At 37.6% G+C, this 22,892-nt stretch overlaps 1 protein-coding gene across 1 annotated transcript in view; it reads left to right on the forward strand.

Annotated features, from left to right (window-relative positions):
• The first annotated feature begins 8,673 nt into the window (after positions 1–8,673).
• Positions 8,674–22,892, forward strand: part of LOC113053712 (transient receptor potential cation channel subfamily M member 2-like) — a 34,985-nt gene continuing 20,766 nt past the window's right edge. Inside the window, exons 1-9 of the mRNA XM_026218994.1 lie at positions 8,674–8,858; positions 10,098–10,266; positions 10,817–10,997; positions 15,144–15,319; positions 16,541–16,718; positions 18,187–18,251; positions 18,322–18,525; positions 19,429–19,531; positions 21,206–21,327. Coding sequence (XP_026074779.1) covers positions 8,674–8,858; positions 10,098–10,266; positions 10,817–10,997; positions 15,144–15,319; positions 16,541–16,718; positions 18,187–18,251; positions 18,322–18,525; positions 19,429–19,531; positions 21,206–21,327 — 1,383 coding nt within the window. The remainder of the gene's footprint in view (positions 8,859–10,097; positions 10,267–10,816; positions 10,998–15,143; positions 15,320–16,540; positions 16,719–18,186; positions 18,252–18,321; positions 18,526–19,428; positions 19,532–21,205; positions 21,328–22,892) is intronic.

Below are 22,892 nucleotides of genomic sequence, written 5' to 3' on the forward strand. Positions count from 1 at the left end.
GGGGATCGCGAATCATTTGAATCAGTTCGGGAGTTCTTAGCGGGTTTGCGAATCATTTGAGTCAGTTCGGGAGTTCAAAGCGGGTTCGCGAATCATTTGGGTCTGTTTGGGGATCGCGATTCATTTGAGTCAGTTAGGGAGTTCGGAGCGGGATCGTGAATCATTTGAATCAGTTCAGGAGTTCGTAGCGGGTTCGCGAATCATTTGAGTCAGTTCGGGAGTTCAAAGCGGGTTCGCGAATCATTTGGGTCTGTTTGGGGATCGCGAATCATTTGAGTCAGTTATGGGGATCGCGAATCATTTGAGTCAGCTTGATAGTTCGGAGCGGGATCGCGAATCATTTGAGTCAGTTAGGGAGTTCAGAGCGGGATCGCGAATCATTTGAGTCAGTTTGGGGATCGCAAATCATTTGAGTCAGTTTGGGAATTCGGAGCGGGTTCGCGGATCATTTGGGTCTGTTTGGGGATCGCGAATCATTTGAGTCAGTTAGGGAGTTCGGAGCGGGATCGCGAATCATTTGAGTTAGTTTGGGGATCGCGAATCATTTGAGTCAGCTTGATAGTTCGGAGCGGGATCGCGAATCATTTGAGTCAGTTAGGGAGTTCAGAGCGGGATCGCGAATCATTTGAGTCAGTTTGGGGATCGCAAATCATTTGAGTCAGTTTGGGAATTCAGAGCGGGTTCGCGAATCATTTGGGTCTGTTTGGGGATCGCGAATCATTTGAGTCAGTTAGGGAGTTCGGAGCGGGATCGCGAATCATTTGAGTTAGTTTGGGGATCGCGAATCATTTGAGTCAGTTAGGGAGTTCGGAGCGGGATCGCGAATCATTTGAATCAGTTCAGGAGTTCGTAGCGGGTTCGCGAATCATTTGAGTCAGTTCGGGAGTTTAAAGCGGGTTCGCGAGTCATTTGGGTCTGTTTGGGGATCGCGAATCATTTGAGTCAGTTAGGGAGTTCGGAGCGGGATCGCAAATCATTTGAGTCAGTTTGGGAGTTCGGAGCTGGTTCGCGAATCATTTGAGTCAGTTTGGGGTTCGCGAATCATTTGAGTAAGTTCGAGAGTTCTAAAATTAGCCTGCAGAGAATAAGGATGTCACATTTTTTAACTGATTTTTCAGTTTTTGATTTGCGTAGAATGCAAATTTTGTAGAACTTGAGAAATAGATAAAGATAAAATAAAATACAGGAAATTGAAAAAATAAAATACAGAAAATACAAAGTGTGCTTCAACAAATAAAATAATTTCATTAAACACCGTTTTTTCTTAGGGTTTCAAATTTCCAATCCGTGTGCTCAGATTTTGTAAACTGTACCCTCGGTTTTTGAATCTTTACCCACGAATTCATAATCTGCGCGCACACTTTCGCAATCCGTTCCCATGGATTTGTAAACTGTAGCCTACTCACGGATTCATGCCGCAAGCTCCTACGTGTTAACATACAGTTTTAATGAATATTATTATGTGGAATGGGTCTACAGCAAAGTGTCTTAAGTGATTCTCTGTATGTTTTTCTCAAACAGGTGAAACATTCTTGAAAACATGCAGCCTGCTTTCAGTCAACTCCTTAGCATGATAACATAAATTTCATTTTTAAACAGCATTTATATATATATATATATATATATATATATATATATATATATATATATATATATATATATATATATATATATACTGTATATGTCTGTGTGTGTGTGTGTATGTATGTATGTATATATATATATGTTTCTCGAATTGATTCTGAATAATTCAGATTGCTTTCATTTATTTATTTCAAAATGTTTTGTGTTATTTTGTCCATTGTTGATAGTTTTCATACTTAAGAAATTTTTTAAGGGCTCAAAACAACAGCTTTTATGATGCAAAGCCACTTTAGTTTTCGATTCTGAATATATTATTCAGGTGTTTTGTTATTTATTTCAGAAGATATACAATATTCAGTTTGTGCTGGTCTGACTTAAATTAAATTAAATTAAATGTATGCATTTAGCAGACGCTTTTATCAAAAGCGACTTACACTGCATTCAGGCTATACATTTTTTCCTATCATGTGTTCCCGGGGAATCGAACCCCGAACCTTGCGCATGATAGCTTAATGCTCTACCAATTGAGCTACAAAATAGTGTTTAAAATTACTTTCTGTTTTACTTTGTGTTTGTAAAGACCATAACGCATAAAAGTGCATTAATAGGAACATTAAAGAAAGTTCTTTAAAAATGTAACTAAAAAGTTCCTTTTAACAGTTGATTACTTAAACTTTTTGGTGTAAGTAATCAAAAAAGTAATTGAGTTACTTTTTGAATTAAGTAACTAGTAATTGTCACCAGTTACTATTTCTTAGTAACTAGCACAACACTGGTTATAAGGATAAGGCCTTTATGGAAGAAATGTTCAGCAAGGGAGATGCAGACATAGCTCCTATAATATCTGATTGAGATGGTGTTTATCACCCTCACAAGCCAGACAAGTTAAGGGTTTGATCGCTCTGCAAAATTTTGTCAGTGTGTTGTTCGTTGTCTGGCTCGGCTCGGTGTTCATCTTCAGTTCTCTCTTCACAGCAGTTCAGTCAGTGTACTGTTTGAGTAAATGAATTACTCCGGGATATTGGTTTGTTTGAACTCAGAGGTCTGAACTTTGAACTCTGAGTGTCAGCCACATTAAAAAAGTTAACAGCTTAAGTCATTTGTGGATTAATGCGTATTGGATTCGCGAACCGTTCACTGCAACATTTTTCGTTGTAAATTTACAATAAATAATTGGATAAATTTTGCATGACTTTCACAGTAGGGATTACAGCAATATACTGTGAAATATAGTCACAGCAATTTACTGTAATTTTATATCTGTGATATTACAATGCATTGTTGTAAAAGCACAACTGTATACTGTAACTTCACAGCTTCAATGACACAGCAATTACTGTGATATTACTGTACATTACTGGGGAATTACAATCTTTTGCTGTACATCATTACAACAAGGCCCTGTACTTTTACAGTGTGTAGTGTGAAAATAATGTACAAGTTGACAATACTTCACTGTGAATTTACAATGTATACTGTGGAAGTCATGCTAAAATTGTCCAATAACTTACTGTAAAAGTAATGCAGATGAAGCTTCCATTTACTGTGAATTTACAATCATTGTACAATTAACCCCCTCCCCCCAACAAACAACTCTGAGGTAAAGTCAACATTAGCCCAATGGCATATTTATTAAGAAAAAAATATTTTTCAATTGTACAGCAGATGCCAAGTACTTCAAGAGTCACATGCAACAGCATTGTAGTGCAAAGTTATCTGGAAAAATTACAAAAAGAACAAGGCTACTCAAAACTAAGCCTGACAACTACCGCTGCAAAAAAAAAAAAAAAAACTATGATTCCCACTCAAAGTCAATAAGTTTCCTCAAAAGGGTGCTCACATGAGGGTTCATTGTTGTCCGGTTCTTGGTCTTTGAGCCTCTTTCAGGATTGATGCCCAGGAAGCACCTGTTAATAAGCAAAGATAGTTTCAGTTTTAAATAGACTTACAGTATGTATTCCAGACAGCATTTATCAAGGTGTGCTTTTTGCTGTGCTTTTTCCCCACATAGAACCCTAATAGATTTATAATTAAAAACTTGTTAGATCTTACTCTCGCCATAATTTTTTTTTTTTTGCCATTTTTAGCCAAGGTGCCTCAGGTTAGGTTTTCTTTGTGCAAAGTGGTTGATTTTTTACTATGAGAGGTAGTAAAACTAAATAAATAGCTGTGATTGGACCGGCAGGTATTTGTCAGCATAACATGTGTAGAAACCCAGATTGATCTGCAGAGCGAAATTGAATGAGTTCGCGAGATCAGGATGGTCTCACCAGGCTAGCCTCATGTTCCTCGTTTGTCAGCATTTTTGACCTCAAGACAATCATTGAGTTGGGAGCCTGTACTATAATGTGAATTACAAGATTAAATGTGATCTTTATAAAATACCTTTGAATGAACTCCAGCGTCGAAGATCCAGCGGTAGGATACTCAAGGTTGAATACGTAATAGCTGCTGAAGAAAGCGCTACTCCATGTAAAAATAAAGGGTGTGGGCCCATCACGACATGTCCCTCGATGGATATAAGCCATCCAGAGGGCTTCATCATGTCACCTGAAATGAACAGATACAACATTATGTGTTATGAGCACTTTGGATCTGCTTAAGATACAAAGGGCTATCCAAATGTAATTATTATTATTTATTGTGGTCATTTAGATTTCTAGAATGAAAACAAAATAATGAGTTAGAAATGTCGATACTAGATCAAAGTAACATTACCTTGAATGATCAAGCACGGGGTTCCAGGGAGTTCTGCAGTATTGACGTCCACAGCAGTGGCACATGGCTGTAACATAGTTAACACACAATAGCATGGATTTAGGATAAAGGATAAATATTGTTCATTGGTCAGAGGTAGTAAATCATGCAAGGTAAATGTTGATAATGTAATCACTCATTTTGCATTTTAAATATTTGAATAAAAAATCTTACATGAACTTCAAGCATCAAACTCTCTTTCGGCTTTTTGAAGTACAACATTAGGAGCAGCAGGATGCAGGACGGTTGTCCAGTGTTGCACAGTAATCCAGGATGGTCTGTCCTCTTCGACTAATTGCCTCCTGTAGCTTCTGAAGGACATCAACGTCCATCAGGACGTCAAAGTGTGAGAATAGGCATTTCTGAGAGAAGAGAAATGGCCATTCCTGTTTGATCTCAGACATCACAGCAGCAGGCACTTTGTTAAGGTATTTCCGCAGGATGATGCATGTCTTTTCCATCATTGGTTCGACTCTCTCTGCCCCACTCATTCCTTCCCCTGTGTACACAGACATACAAATGTATTGTTAGTACCCAAGTAACAATTTGGTCCTGTAGCCGCCCAACACACTCAGTGTTCAGATCTTGACAAATTACTAAATTCTAAACAAAATTACCCAAAAAGAGAGTAGATGGCATGCCTGAGTAGATGTTCAGCAGATCCCTCTTTATATTCTCCAATGCTGCCTCGGTCTCCCCCTCTGGCAAATCTACTGGGCCCCACCTGACACACCTAGGAGTGGGCATCACAGAGTAACAATACTATTGGGGATGGTTATAACTCAGAAGTTGGAGCAAGTCATCTCATGACTGAATGGTCAGCAGTTTGATTCCCTGTTGTGACTGTTTAAATAGACCCATCCCACAGAAGTTATGTTACAGTGTAATAGTGTTGTAAACACAGGTGTATTTTATCAAACCAATTAAAAGGATATTCTACCATTTGGGGAATTAAGCTCATTTTCCACCTCCCCTCAAGTAAAACAATTGATTTTTACCTTTCTCCCGTTCATCCAGCAGTTCCCTTAGTCTGGCGATACCATGTATAGCTCCAGCCTAGCATAGATCATTGGATCGGATTAGTCCATTAGCATCTCGTCCGCAAAGTGACTAAGATTTCCGGAATTTGTCCTATTTAAAAGTTGTCTCTTGCTGCGTGATATCACTGCGCCCATGGTAAGTTAGCAACGTTCCTTGATTATTACACCAGAATGAGAGTATAGTTCCATGTCACATCAGCCTAGACAATCACCACATTTCATTTTCCCTTACTTTTATTGCATGTTCTAACTTGAGAAGAAACTACTTTTAAATAGGAAAAATTCTTGAAATCTTAGTCACTTTGAGGGCGAGATGCTAATGGTCTAATCCAATCCGATGATCTATGCTAGGCTGGAGCTATCTGTGGTATCGCCAACAGACTGGATGAACGGGAGAAAGGTAAAAATCAATTGTTTTACTCAAGGGGAGGTGGAATTTCCCTTTAAGCTCAATGTATTTAGTGTATCACAACCATGCATGCCAGAGAGCTACTATGCACAATATCAGCGCCCTGGCTCAGATAAATCCTAAATGGAACAAGTCCATAATCACAGGTAATTACACCTGTGTTTACTACACTATTAACATCGCAACATGATTGCTGTGAAAAGGGCCCGTGTCAAAGTGTCAATAAACTAGTCAAGAGAAAAGTATGTTTTGTCCTGTTTCAGTGTTATTCATGGTCATATACAATGCTTTCAAACAAATATTGACAGACTTTACATGTATATTGCCACATACATATTGCCACATACCCGTATTGGTCAACAGGACCTCTTGCCAGTCTGGCCTGGTCTTCTTTCTCTGCAGCGTTGAGCAAGAGCTTTATTCCTATTTTTTTACTCCACTTTCATTTTTACATGTTGCAGAAGAGAGTGACATCCGTCTCCAGCAGTATCACCGTGCATGCCAGTGTCGCCAAATGATTTTGGATGGCTCCTGAAAATGTGGGTGGGATAATTAGAAAACATGTCACCATTGTGGCACTTATGACAAAAGCGTAGAGCTAATGTAAGGATTACTTAAAGGAAAGAACTAATAAAAGGAAAGAAAAAGGAGAAATTACACAAAGGCAACCAACAATAAGAATTTCATGCAGAATATGATCATTTATTATTGTAATTTAATTCTAGCCGGATGTTGAAAATGAAAATGAAAATGAAAAAAAAAATTCATGGACCGTTTGAATCAATAAGTTATTAAAGTTAAACAGCTAACTGTGAGCCCTGCTAATCTATGATAACCTTGACTAATTACAGAAATGTGCACACTTAAATAGTAAAGTTTGTCCCATTACTGGTTTTATAAACTTTACAAATACCAAATTTGTCTTAACGGTGATATTGACATGCAAAATTATAGCGAAACTCTCGTCATTACTAACATTACTACTATTAGCAAATGCTGTGAGAGAATTAAAAAAAAAGCCGGGTACTTGCTAACAAAATGTGAACGGTTGTAACTATGCCCGCTAAAGTCATTAAAGTTAAACAGCTAACGGTTAGCCCTGCTAATCTATGATAACCTTGACTAATTACAGAAATGTGCACATATAGCAATGTTTGTCCCATCAATGGTTTTATAAACTAGTATAAAATAGTGACATTAAAAATTATAGCGAAACTCTAACTAACATTAAGTTACTACTATTAGCAAATGCTGTGAGAGAACTTTCAACAATTCCGGGCACTTGCTAACAAAATGTGAACTGTGTCATGCGATAAACGTTTATTTGAAAGTATATATTATAATTATATTAAAATAACATGGGTGTAAGTGCTGCAAACATGCATGCTGCTCACCTTCTCCATTCAGCCCGGAATAGAAGAGGGACACGACGACAGCGCTTTCAATTCAAAACAGATCGGTTATGTCATGTGACTTCCCAGGGCACATTTCAATACAATATTTCACTGTAATAATACTGTTTACTGCTGTGAAATACTTATTTTTTTACACTGTGTTGCTGTGATATTACAGACCTTGTTGTGATATAACAGTAGGTTTTAGATAGCAAGATTTTACTGTAAAATAAGAGTTAAATGCTGTAAAATCCAAGGATACTGTAGTTTTTTACAGGTATTCATTGGGATATTACAGGGAAACTTAATTACAACAAGTTACTGTAAAATAATACTGTTAATTATTGTGAAATGCTGGTAATTTTTAACAGTGTTTAAAACGATTCAGTTCGATTTGGTGAACTGATTCAAAAAGATCCGGTTACATCGAATGATTCATTTGCGAACCAGATATCACTAAACTGCAGTGAACTCGCTCACAACAGAGACGGAAGAGAAGACAATGCTGAATAAAGTCATAGTTTTTGCTATTTTTGGACCAAAATGTATTTTCGATGCTTCAAAATATCCTAACTGACCCTCTGATGTCACATGGACTACTTTGATGATGTTTTTCTTACCTTTCTGGACATGGACAGTATACCGCACACAGCTTCAATGGAGGGACTGAGAGCTCTCAGACTAAATCTAAAATATCTTAAACTGTGTTCTGAAGATAAACGGAGGTCTCACGGGTTTGGAACGACATGAGGGTGAGTTATTAATGACACAATTTTGCTATTTGAGTGAACTAACCCTTTAATCTTCCTTTATTTTAGCAAGTCACCAATGCAATGTATTTTTAATTAGTTTCTGGAACAAAATATTACACTATTACACACACTGGACATTCCTATTGAACCAGATCCTATATTAATTAAGTGTGGAGTTTCCGAAAAAAAAAAAAAATGAGACTGGTATAACAACAGTTTGTTTCATAAAAAAACGTATCCTTTTGTTTTGAAGAAAAAAGAGGTTCCACCTAAATTGTGGCTTACAGAGTTGACGAGTAAACCACATTTGGAAAGAATCAGGTGTACCCTAATAAACAAGATTGTGTTATTTGAAAAAAATGTGGTCTTATGGGTCAAGTTTTTAGGTGGGATTGGTGGATGTTTATTTGTTAAAATGTAAGTTATATATGTTTGCGTTCCAATTTTTTTTTTTAACTAAAACTAAATTGGATCTAAAATGAAAATGAAAACAGAAAGTATAAAAATATTAATAAAAACTATAGTTGTATCGGCGATACTAAAATAACACACCAGTTCTCAGTGAAGTTGCCGTATATGTTTTCATTAGTTTAGTTTTACCCCCTGTAATGCTTCATCTCTGTCTGACATCATCACTGCAGCAGGGCAGTTTTTCAGCGCAGCAGTAAATGCACTGAAGCTAGTCCTGCCCAAGTCCATCACCCGTCTCATTCACGCTGACTGTCTCTGACACAAACATGGACGTGGCAGCGATTGAGTTGAACATGTCGCAAGCTTTCAGCAGCATTAAAGACCAAAAGCTGCCTCTGTCTCTGCCTCTGCCTCTGTCTCAGTCTCCCTTCTTTCAGCACAGCTTGCTCAACAAATGGATTAAAGAAAACATCAAGAAGAAAGAGTGCTTCTTCTATGTGGAAAAGGACAGGTATGATGAGCATGTTTATATGATGAATTAACCCTATAAAGCCTACTGTATCATATTTGATATGATCAAACTTTGCTGAAAAACTTCATGCCTCCTGTCGTCTGATTGATAGTTTTTGATAGTTAGCAAGTAAAAGCCTTTTTGTTTAACTGTACAAATGTCCAGCTTCAGCTCGTGCTTCACGGGTCTTTTTACTGTCAAAACTGATTTTTATCAACTAAACATAAGAATAACGAGTTATATTTCCAGACAAACACTTACTGGCCTGAAGTATTTTTTTACTTGATTACTCATTGTGTTTTAGAAAAATCCTGTTGATTTAAATATGATCATCAGGATTTTGAGGAACGTTTATTTATTCATCATCATCATCATCATCGTATTGCATTGCATTTTATGTTTTGGTCAGAAAACTAAGCATTGAAATATGATCTTAAGACATTTTATTATAGATCTCGAGTGGCGACTGATATCTATATCACTTTATGTAAGTGTCTGATGTACTGTTATAAATATCTCATTGGTTTACATTACAATCATCAGAATTGTATCCCTTTTTGTCCATATAAATATCAGCATCTGCATTACATATTTTGCTCGGTTTGGAATAAAAATAAATTTTCATCCTCGAGTTTGAGCTCCATATTTTCACTATATCATGTTATATGAGCCATGAACCCTGGTGTATCAAATATGATACAACATTCAAATGAATAAATAATATATAGATATATATATGGATTTACATGGATATGATTTTTAAACATTTTGTCTAAACTGTTCCTAAAAAAAATATTATTTGACTATTATTTCAAACATCATTATTATTTTTTATAATTACAGTGTTTTTTTAAAGTTGTTATGTGTGCTTAAAATAGGAAGTATAATAAGTATAAGTATAATGAAGTACAAGAAAATAATATTTCAGTCTTTCTAGTTAAAAATGTAATGTGTAATTCAGTGTGTTATTTTCATAAGTATTTGTGAAATTCACTAGTAATTTCTCAGTTAAAATCATTTCAAACTTAATCAACACCTGATGCTTTTAGTGTATGCAACTTCACTTTACATCAATATCACACACATAAATGGTCCCGTTGACAAGCAGGCACCTAAAGATCACATGTATACACTCCTGTAGGATTCTGTGTGTAGTTTAGCAACATTTGGACAATATGTGCAGTGCGTGTGTTTTTGGGCTGTAACTCGTGTGTGGATAACATGGATTACTGTTGACAGGGAGGGGATTTGTATGTGTGGTTACATAAAAGATGAGCACAGCGATGAAGCCAAAAAACTGGAGAACTATATGGGAGAGCAGTGGAACGGACAAAGACACATCAGAGAGGTGCCCACCGACGCTTTTGGAGATATCAGCTTTGAGGGGCATGGACAGAAAACCGCAAAGGTAAAATTTAATTCGAGCACGCCTCCTGAGTTTTATAGATGTTTAAAATATATTATTTTACCGCAAAATGAAAATGTGATGATGATTTACTCACCCTCAGGCCATCCAAGATGGAGATGAGTTTGTTTTGTTCATCAGATTTGGAGAAATGCAGCATTGCATCAGTGTCTCATCAATGGATGCTCTACAGTGAATGGGTGCCGTCAGAATGAGAGCTAATAAAAATATCACAATAATCCACAGCACTCCAGTCCATCAGTTAACATCTGGAGAAGACAAAAGATGAAACAAATCCATCATTAAGATTTGAGTGTTATTATGGATTATAGACTCATATTGAAACTACGGTTTGAAGTTACAAACATCTTAATGATGGATTTGTTTCTTAGAAACATGCATCTTTTGTCTTCTCCAGATATTAACTGGTGGACTGGAGTGTGGATTATTGTGATGTTTTTATTAGCTCTCATTCTGACGACACCCATTCACTACAGAGGATCTAGAAGTATATTTTTGAACTCATAGAAGGGTTTCTGTGGTGTGTGATTAGTATGTCCGGGTGTCCTCGGACACACCCTGTGAGCGTCTCTACCAGCTGATGACCAAACACTGGAAACTGCGTTCGCCCAATCTGCTGATATCAGTGACCGGTGGAGCCAAAAACTTAAACATAAAGACTCACCTGAAGGACAAGTTTCGTCGGGGTCTCATCAAAGTGGCCCAGACCTCAGGTACAGCAGCCTGCATAAGTGCCCAATGTAAACTAAATTACCACATAGCTCTAGATTTAAAGAAGATTTAGTACATCCCATTTTTTTAAGTAATATATACTATATAGCAAATCTCAACTGCTTGGTTGTTTATGTCAGATGCATATCATTTTGCATTTATTTTCACATAAGTACATACAATAAAAACACAGACGTATTGCCATTAAACAGTATCACAAAAAAAAAAAAGTTCAGACTGCACGATTTTCAAAGAAGTTGGGTCACTGGTCTTTTCATACTGCATGACTATCTTGGTCAGCATTCAGTTCACACTGCACAATGGATCGGTAACAGAAGGTTTCACACTGCATGACTTTACAATAGGAAGAATCGTCAATAAATCTGTCTGGCACGCAAACTACATTTCACAACCAAACACACTCGAGATGTGACAAGAAAACAATGCGATATCACACGTGCAAGACCTGAGTTCTCACTTGAGACTGGGATAGCTCAGATGAAACGTAGAACAGACACGGGTGCTCCTACCAAATTTCTACAAACTTTTCTTCCAATTCTTGGGTCCAAATAAGCCGAGAAGAAAGCCTTTATCTGAAAAGAAGCTATACTTGCTGATATTGTGGTCTATAACTCCTCCCCGAACTCCCCACTGCTCTGTATCTTGCTCTCTCATTAGCTGTCGGTCATCGCCGATGTAGTTTTCAGTCAGAACACTTTTTACACAGCATGATTTTGAATCGCCAACAAGTCCAGATATTTAGCTTGCTAAATATCTCACGGACATCAGCAACTCATCGGCGATTCTCTCAGATCGCGTCTTTGCTCATTAACACTTTGTAATTGTCACTTGCGTGAACGAGCACCGATTTGTCTGTGATTTCTCAAAACCTGTCGGTGAGCCAAAAATTGGGCTAAAATCGTGCAGTCTGAACTCGGCTTTAAATGCTAGCCAGGTTTGTCAAGCTCTCAATGACACTGACTCAAAATTAGAGAATTAGAACATGTGTGTGCAACCATCACAAACCGCAAAATCATGTTTGTAACCCTTGTTCCCTGAAGGAGGGAATGGAGACAGTACATCAGTGACTGATGAATTGGGATCTCGCTAGAGAGACGAATTGCTTTCGAGTGTTAACAAAACTAGCCAATGCATCGGGCACCCCCTGGGGACATATAAGGAGAGCGCGTAGATTCATACATTCAGTTTTTCGCTGAGGGTCTGAGAAGGTGTGCCTCAGCCATACAGCTGTAGTACAGCAACCATGGCAATAGAACGTAATGTCTCTGCTCCCTCCTTCAGGGAACGAGGGTTACATATGTAACCGAGATATCCACGTTCAATCAGTCACATACGGCATTACGTAAGTGACTGACGAATTGGGATCCATATGGAAAACGTCACTATTGCTGACCCCCTCCAGTGCCCTGCAAAAGCCGTCAAGTCCCCCCACACCAGTTGGGGCGGAAGATAGGACAGGGCTTAGGCAGAGGAATCCACCACTGCTTTTCCATACAGTGAGATATTGGATAACTCTGGGAAAGTGTACTCAAGTAGGGGAACAATATGGAAGCCACATCCTGCACATAGGACGTAACATGTGGAGATTACACATATGGACTGGCCATGGGGGAGTGCTACATATGGAAGTCCCTGCGGTAGACTCAGCCCTCCTGGGGTGAGATCACTATGCAGCAGAGACAGCAGAGGAATCTCTGCCAGGGAAAGACACGGGCTTACCATGGAAGAATGAAAATGTGGGATCACCGGTAGGGGAATCACTACACACGGGCACCTAGTCCAGCACAAGGGCTGACCTTGGACATACCCACGAGTGCTGGACCTTGCATCTGCCACTCTGCCACGCCTGACTTCCGAGGGTGCGGGAGGAACTTCAACAGGGTTTGCCAAAGGGAAACTGAACTGAGAAGCACTTAATGGCACGTATCCGGCCCGTAGAAGAGAATGGCGCAGCAAGCGTGACCAAGGGGCGATCCCAAGAAGGTACAAGGTGAGGACGCAAAAGATTAAGCCTCCTTGCCCCCCTAAGAAACCTGATGACCATGTCATGCTTCCCAACGAACTTGCTGTCTACTGCATCATGAAGTAGTGACAATAGTGACAACATACACTTTGAGGGTGGAGGGAGACAGCCTTCACTCCAGCCCATATTGCAGAAAGTAGAGCACAACTGTGATCGGGCATCTACGGGGATCTTCCCGGCGGGAAGAACACCAAACGACAAACTGGTTCCACTTCAGTGCATAGGCATGCCTCGTAGGGGGGCAGCAAGGTGGAGTACAGGGACTCGACCTGGAAGGCACAGTGTCCTGGAGTTGTGCTGAGTGAATGGTGCGACTCCTACCTGGCTCCCCGGCTGGGAAGGGGGTGCATGAGAAGGTAGATCATCCTTGTACCGGGCCCTGCTGCCTGCTGGTGAAAGGAGAGAGCGCCGGGTGTATTGAGGCTGCACCTCATGCACTGCCATCCTGGCCCTCTTGAGACTTAGAGAAACTGGAAACTGCTCTTTTACTGAATGTTTGGGCTGGAGCAGAGGTGGGGTGTTGACACCAGCAGGCCACCGGGGCAGGATATGTTTAATTGTCTCCGACTGCTTCTGTGTGGTTGAGAACTGTTGGGCAAAGCTCTCCACCGCATTGCTGAAGAGTCCAGCCTGGGAGATCACAGAGTCCAAGAAGCGGTGCTTGTCGGACTCCCTCATATCAGCCAGGGTAATCCAAAAGTGGCATTCCTGGACCACCGAAGTGGACATTGTCTGACCCAGGGAATGTGCTGTGACTTTCATCACCCATAAGTCAAGGTCAGTCACAGTTTGCAGCTCCTGAATTACACCTGGATCAGAACTACCCTCGTGCAGCTGCTTTAGTGCCTTGGCCAGGTAGACCATCAGGAGGGATCTGGCATGCAGGGCAGAGGTGGACTGTCCAGCAGCTCTGTAAGCCTTGGCTGATTACAAAGCTGCATCGCAATAGCACTCTCGACTAGGGAGATTTCCACATACCGCTTTGCTGCCCCGCTGTCAAGGGTAGTGAGGACGGAGGAGGCACTAGATCTGTTTCGGGGAGAAAAGGGCCTAGTAACCTCCTCATGCACTTCCAGGAAGAATGGAACCAGAGGTGGCTGCCGGCGATCGGCGTGCGGCACCCCCAGGAACCAATCATCCAGCCTTGAGCATTCAGGAAAGGTAGGCCCTTCCATGGAAACCTGACGCTCTAGGAGGCCCGGGAAAGCGTAGTAGTCAGCTCTGGATCTGACCCGGACAACACCGCTCTCCCAGAAGGAGGCAATGCAGAAGAATCCTCATCTCCAGAGGCTAGCTCATCCCCCAATGCAATGATCGACATCTGGTCATCTTCTGGTGACAAGCCCTGTCCGATGCTTCAGCATTCGCATCCCGGTACACCAAAGGGTACGATGCACAGGAGGAGTAAGGTGCCTGTGGAGACTCGCTTGGCGAGGAAGCCCTCACTGTAACCCACAGATCACCCTGGCCATGAGCCAAAGTAGACCTCCTCTGGGCAAAGGAACTAGAACAGGGCATGGGGAGGTGGACTTGAAAAATCGCAATGGTCATATTTCCACAAGGAGAACATGACTCATCCATGAACACTGCCTCCGTGTGCTCGAGGCCCAGGCACACGATGCAGCGATCATGACAATCAGATGGAGCCAGAAAATGACCAAAACCAGAAACACACATGTGGAAGACTATCTTTAAAAAGATGCCGCGTCACTTTTGGAGCTTTTTTATTTAATTGCTCTTTTTCTGAAAACACCAAATTGACTGCAGAATGAGAAGCTGCGGTACTGGCAACCCCCGCTGACGCCCCATAACACCAACACTCGCAGTTCACTTGGCTGTCTTGAACACACTCTTGCTCGGCAGCTGAAACCCTCGGCTTCTCAGCGAAAAGCTGAATGTGCAACTGGACGTGCTCTTCTTATATACCCACGCTGTGGGACAGGGTGCGCAATGCAAATCTCGCACGCCAACATTCATTGGCTTGTTTTGTTAACACTCAAAGGCAATTTGTTTCTCTAGCGAGATCCCAATTCATCAGTCACCGACGTAACATAGAACTTGACCGACTGAAACTTCTCTAGTTACAATGCTTTCCGTGTGGCAGGTGCATGGATCCTGACAGGAGGGACACACTCTGGTGTGATGAAGCACGTGGGCATGGCTGTGCGAGATTACACACTCAGTAGTGGTTTGACGGAGGGACAGATTGTCGTCATCGGTGTTGCACCCTGGGGAATCATTCACAATCAAAAAGACCTCATCAATTCTGAGCTCATGCGAGTAGGAACAACCCCAGATCATTAAAGCTATTGCTGTGACTCAAAAAAAAAAAGCATGCTGATAACTACGCAAGTTTATGAGTTTGATTCCCAGGGAATGCATGAAGTAACAAAGCGTTTACCTTGAATGCAATGTAAGTCACTCTGGATAAAGCATCTGTCAAATGCATAAATGTAATTATACATTATAATACTTGAAAGATTCTCAAATGTTTTGTCGGCTGAACCCTAGCAGTTAAAATATGTACTTGATGTTAATTTTTCAATAATTTAACTGCACGTTTGCATGTTCGTGGCTTGCTGATTTGGTTTGGTCACGTGGCAGAAATACAAATAAAATATTTCACCTTTTCAAATTTCTAATTTCACATTCATTCAGAATTTCAAATTTCATGTTCATCAAAATTCACAATTATTTCACTAAATTTAATTTTTTTTGTATTTAAACGATTATTAGCCTTTCATCGACTCACAAATCCCTTGCAGTTTCCTCACAAACCCCAGTTTCTGAGCAATAATTCACTGAATCAGAGTTTTGAATTTATTCATTGAAATAAAGAGGCTTGAAATTATTAAAACAGGTTTGATATGATTAACAGAAATTAATCAAATTAACCAACTCTCAAAATTTATTTTTGACATGAATCAGTTTTGGTTTAATGGTCACATGACATGCAGGTGAAGAAACAATATATATATATATATATATATATATATATATATATATATTTTTTTTTTTTTTTTTTTTTTATATATATAAAAAATTATTATTATTATTTATAAAAAAAAATGTATGATATAATTATTAGCTTTTCATCAACTCACAAACCCCAGTTTGAGATTTCCTGGTCTATTTGTTTTTGCATCATGATGCACTAATGTCATTTTTGCTTGCACTGAAAATCAATACATTTAATCAGTATATTATTTTTAAAGTCATCATACTCACAAAACAAATGCAATGCCACAAACTCTGAGAAACTTAATCAGAAGTGCAATTAAATCACAAAAAAATACAAATTAAAGTACAATGTTGTTTAATTTAAAATCCCCATATCCTATATAATTGCAAATATATTATAAAGCTGGTACTGCATGACACTGCATGTTAAACCATACCTACTTAAAGTAGCTGTTATGTTGATAACCGCAGGCTGAAATTGATGCTATTATTGATTTTATAATAACAGCATTTTCCTGGATCTTGTCTTGTCTGTTCTAGGGTTATCTCCCTGTGGAATACTCTCTGGACGAGCAAGGTCAGGGTCGTTTCTCCTGTCTCGATATCAACCACACTCACTTCCTGCTGGTGGATGATGGCACTCGTAATCATGGAGTTGAGATAGAGCTGAGGGCTGGTCTGGAGAAATACATCTCTCAACAGCCGCTGGGAAATAGAGGTGAAGTGTTGAGGAAGCTTCACTAAATTCAGATTACCAACAGTTTTTTTTTTTTTGCAGAGAAGTAATTATATGGCAAACGTTTAGCCAGGGAATATACTGTAGGTCAAACTTTGTGTAAAAAGTACAGTACAGTAAAAAGTTTAGCAGTTTAGGGTTGGTGAGGTTTTTTATGTTTTTCATGGCTTCTGCTCACTTGCATTAATTTGGTTAAAAAGCACATTAAAAACTAATATTGTGAAATTTTTACAAATTAAAATAACTGTTTTTTATGTGAATATATTGTAAAATGTAAAATTTTCTGTGATCAGTTACTACAGTCTTCAGTGTCACATGATCTTCAGAAATCATTCTAATATGAAGAAACGTTTCTGATTATTATCAATGTTGAAAGCAGTTGTGCTGCACAATATTTTTGAGGAAACCCCGATGTGTTTTATTTTCCAGGATGCACAGATGAACAGAGAGTTCAAAAGAACAGCAACAAGTCTTTTGTTTCTTTTGTTTCTTTTTGTTTTGCCTTAAGTTGCACAGAGATATTTGTAGCAATAGCCAAAAATACATTGTAAGAGGCAAAATTATAGATTTTTCTTTTATGCAAAATCAGTAGGATATTAAGTAAAGATCAAGTTCCATGATGATATTTTGTACATTTCCTATCATAAATATATCAAAACCTAATTTTGTGCATGGCTAAGAATTCATTTGGACAACTTTAAAGCAGATTTTCTCAATATTTAGATTTTTTTTGCTCTCTCAAATAATTCTCTCTCATTGCTCTCTCATGTACCTCGACCAAATACAAGTGCAAATCTCATATATTGTAAAGGCCACATGAAACGTGACCCTGGATCACAAAAACAGTCGTAAGAGTCAATTTTCAAAATGAATAAATCATCTTTCCATTGATGAATGGCTTTTAGGATCTAACAATATTTGTCTGAGATACAACTATTTGAAAATCTGGAATCTGAGGGTGCAAAAAAATCTAAATATTGAGAAAATCGCCTTTAAAGTTGTCCAAAAGAAGTTCTTAGCAATGCATATTACTAATCAAAAATTAAGTTTTTATGTATTTGCAGAAAGAAATTTCCTAAATATGTTCATGGAACCTGATCTTTATTTAATATCCTAATTATTTTGGTATAAGAGAAAATCTTTCATTTTGACCCATACAATGTATTTTTGCCTATTGCTACAAATATTCCCCAGCGACTCAAGACTGATTTTGTGCTCCAGGGACACAAATGTTTGAAAAAAGCTGGTTTCTGTCCTGTGTGGATCTAGTGTGTGTGTTAATACAGGAAGTTTAGGCAGGACGTTTAACTAAAAATCTGCATGGTGAAACTTACAGTAAACTAGTATTCAGATGTCCTGAAAACTACAACTAAAAGTCACAGAATTAGTATTTCAGGGCTCTTTAACATTGTTTATTGGTCATGTGAGTTTTGTATGTTTATCTTTGTAGAGAATAGTGGATTGACGATACCGGTGGTCTGTGTGGTCTTGGGTGGCGGTAAAGGAACGCTAAACGTGAGATTTTAAAGTCATCAGTTTCACAGATCACAGTGAGATCAAGCCTAATTCACATGGTTATTGGCAGACCGTGCACAATGCGATACTGAAGCACACGCCGTGTGTGGTGCTGGAGGGCTCTGGACGCGTGGCGGACGTCATCGCTCAGGCGGCAGCTCTGCCCGGGTCAGAGGTCACTCCGGACCATATCCAGCAGCTCATCAAGAGGTTTTTTACAAACGCTGAGTACGAAAGATTTGATTGGTCGCTGGTCATTGAGTGGACCTACAAGGTAACAGACAGAACGTACATTTAATTTAAGTTACACAAAAATATCACTATACATTTTGAGAATTTTTTGACCAAGGCTGCATTTATTTGATTAAAAATACAGTGGAAATTGTGAAATATTATTACAATTTAAAAGAACTGTTTACTTTGTGAAAATATAGTAAAATGTAATTTATTCGTGCGTTCAAAGCTGTATTTTCAGCACCGTTACTCCAGTCTTCAGTGTCACATGATCTTCAGAAATAATTCTGATATACAGATTTATGATTATTAACAATGTTGAAAACAGTTGTGCTGCCGAATATTTCTGTGGAAACCGTTATTCATTTATTTTTAAGTCTTTGATGAACAGGAAGTTCAAAAGAACAATATTAATTTGAAATAGAAATCTTTATCAACATTATAAATGACTTAACTGTCACTTTTGATCAAATTAATGCGTCCTTGTTCAATAGAAGTATTAATTTTATAAAAAAGTAATAATTTACTCACCCCAAACTTTTGAATGGAAGTGTACATTGTAGTCTCATTCATATTATATGTATATATGTATATATGTATTACAAATAAATAAATATACACATGTAAATAAGAGTTCATTTTAAATTGTATTTGCTATTATTAAATATAATTTTAAAGTGGAATTAATGATAGCAGCATTGTTTGCCATCATTATATATATATAGTGTAAAATTTGAATTAGTACAAATATAATTTAATTATAGCAGAATATATTCGTATATATATATGTGTGTGTGTGTGTGTGCGTGCATGTGTGTGTGTGTGTGTGTGTGTGTGTGTGTGTGTGTGAAATATAACCAATCTCAGAAGAGTTGATTAAGATGTATTTTAAGCAGTGAATCTTTGTTTTTATTTATTTATTTATTTGTTTGTCTTTCTTTAGATTCAGGACATCATCCGAATGTCTCATTTGCTCACTGTGTTTCACTTCGACGAGGAAAGAAACTGTGATGTTGACGTAGCCATTCTCCAGGCTCTACTGAAAGGTGCGAAGTGGCACATGTTCAAGTCTCTGCATTTCTTCGTCTGAAATTTGATGACTTGGTTTTTCCGGGCAGAGCCTAATTGTGTTGTTCCGGTAATAGTTGGGTCAGTAATGGCAGCGGAGAGTGCGTTCGAGAGCGTATCAACACTATCATGCACATTATTTCAGATAACTTTAAGCTTAATGCTGTGTAGAGAACAGTCATGGTGGTTTTGGTATTGTGCAGCTCACTCTGGTTTAAATGCATTCATCCTCTCTTTGCATCTTTGATGGAGGAAGCTATTAGTGCTGGAGCTATATAGTGATGGTTGGCACATCTCTGAAATGCTGTAGAGATTTAGCTTTATTGACTGAAGCACTGAAGTCTATCACACATGTTTGCTTATAGACACACTTGACTTGTCTTGCTTGTGAGATGTTCATTAGTTCTTCAGTGCAACTCAAAACATTAAACAGACGTTAGACAGAAGTGTATTTCATGCTGTTAAAGTAAATGGTGTCTGAGGTTGATTTTAAAATTTTAATCTTCTAATTTCTTTCCTGTGTGATTGTGTGAAATTAGAAGAGAGCTGATAAACGATTTATTTTTGTATTGTCTTTTGATTCAAGTAAATCGTGATGTATTGTTTCTTTTAGATTATTATGATTTAATGAACCAGGAAATCTCTAGATATATATATATAATGATCATCCTGCAGCAGTGTTATTTTAGTATTATTTACATAATATTAGAACATTGAATTAGCTTTTTATTTTTAATATGCTTAGCTTTAATGTGCTTTTGGCATTTTTATCAGTTTAAAGAAAATTGATGGTTCTATTTCTTAAAAAATATTTTTAGATATTTAAATTCTTTAATTGATTTTTATTTAAGTTTTAGTTTTTTACAGTAATTTTATTTCAGTTAGTTGCCAGTTTTTTAAGCATGTTTTTAATCTACTCTTTTCAGTTATTTTATTTTAGCTTTATTTCAGATAATGATTTTAATCATTTTAGTTAATAGTTAACAATGATGACGAAATGATGAAAGTTTTTTGCATCAAAGCAAAACAAGTCTTAAAAGTAATCCCCCCCCCCCCCCCCCCCCCCACCAACATTAAAAGTAATGTTGTTGTTTTCTGGAGAAAAACAATAATGATATTGAATTAATAATGATAAGAAAACTGGTTATCAATTGGTATGAAAATATGTCACAATGCAATACAATGCAGAAATGGAAAATACCTCAAATTTAAAAAGGAGGTATTTTATTTGTAAAAAAAAAAAAAACATATATATGAAACATATAACAAATATATATATGATTTAATATTCTTTATTTCAGGTGTGAAATATGATCTGGACATGTTTTTGACAGGTTTTATAAGAATCATCAGAATTTTTTTTTTTTTTTTTTTTTTTTTTACGTTTTTCATTTAATATTTTAATTTAATTTCAGCTTTATTTTAATTACCAAAAACTATTTTTAATACTTTAATCCAACAATAGCAACACTGTCTTGCAGCACAGTTTATAGAAAACCTTAAAACAATCGGTGGCTTGACTTCAGACCTAAAGTTGACTTTAAATCACAAGACTTGAAACTTTTTTTTTTTCATTTCTTGATCAGGAGAAGAAATAAATAAAGACAAACTGTTGAGAATGGTTAAACCTGACACATGTTGTTGCACCTCAGCCTCCAGAAGCGATGGATTAACGGCTCGTCAGTCGTGGGAGAGACAGCTGCAGCTCGCTGTGGCCTGGAACCGGGTCGACATCGCAGAGAGCCAGATCTTCACCGAGGACAGACAGTGGACGGTGGAGATCTACAAACTAAACTAAACTAGAGGATCAAAGAGAAACTTTTGTGCATGCCACATAAAATTATGTTCATTAACATTTGCTGAAATACATCACGTTTGTGTACTGCAGATATTGTTTTAACTTGTTTTAAAATACGACTGCAAGCCAAGCTTAGAAGCTGTGTTTTTTAGTATAGATGATACAATATTACAGTTTAGGTATTTTAGTAATTTTTAAGTTGAATTTTTTTTTGTTTAGTTTTATTATTCGTAGTGTATTTTTGTGTGTGTATATATATATATATATATATGTGTGTGTGTGTGTGTGTGTGTTTTAGTTAATATTTTTGTAATGTTGTGTTTTGTTATTTTCATTTTTTTGTTTTAACACTGTTAAAAATCACTGTAAAAAAACGGCCAAATTTTGACAGTAACATACTGTTTTTCATTAAAACAGTGCATTCTGGGTAATATTCATCATTTTCGAGAAGGTAGCCTGCTGCTATATATCGTAAATTAACAACGTTCAAAGTCGACACTCAGCGGCTGTGTTTCAAATCACACCCTACACCCTCATTCACTATTCCACATGAGTTTACTAATATAGTCCACCTGACAGAGAGAATGAAAACTAATAAGTGAATTGAACTACATGAACTACAACTGACTTCAGCCACAGCTTTAGATGAAATCAACTGAAGATTTACCAACTTCACTCATTACTAACCAGACTGACTTTATTTATATTAGATCAGAGATCAGAGATCGAAAGATCTTACTGAGAATTACAGAGATTTAGATGATAATGTTACTGTTTCGTTTGACATTACCATTGTGGAGATCAGTGTTTACTTTAGTTGGGCTCCTGACCCTTGACTTTTGTACTTTAAATTTTGTTTCATTGCTGTATTTGTATCTTTATGGTACATCTGTTACAGCATTATGAATTTTGATAGTCAGCTGATTATGGCTGTTTCTGTCAGGCATATTCTGCTAGACTGACTTAAAGTGTTGCTATAGTAATCAAATATTAATTTGGTGTTGAAATATGTGAGTGAATGACACAATTTTTTTTGTTTCTTCAATTTTGTAAGATTAAACATGAATGTGATAACCAGAATTTATGGATTTAATGACAGTTTTAGTTAAGAAATATTTCAGGCAGCAGTCCCCACAACACTCAAAGAGAGAAATCAACAATCAGCATATGAATCTCAACAATGGTGACAATCAAAAGGTTCATGATGCAATGCATGCTGGGTACCAGCGCAGGATAAAACTCATCCATGACTCCCAGCATGCATTGCGGCATGAATAAATTATGCCCCTGAATTGTTCACTTATTTTCTTGAATTCTTTTGTGCTTATAATTTTGCATTTGTCTTAAGTTTTAGTAGCATGTGTTGTGATGTTCAGAACTGATATATTTATTTTGTGGATTGTCACCATTGTTGTGATTCATACGCTGATTATTGAGGTTTCTGTCTAAATTTCAGCAAAGTTTTTTTTATTTTATTATGAGTGAAATTTTCTTAACAGTCTTTCATAACTTATGGCTCAGCAGTGTTCCTTCTTATGCTG

The sequence above is a fragment of the Carassius auratus genome, chromosome 34 (genome assembly GCF_003368295.1).
Source record: "Carassius auratus strain Wakin chromosome 34, ASM336829v1, whole genome shotgun sequence".
NCBI classification, from domain to species: domain Eukaryota; kingdom Metazoa; phylum Chordata; class Actinopteri; order Cypriniformes; family Cyprinidae; genus Carassius; species Carassius auratus.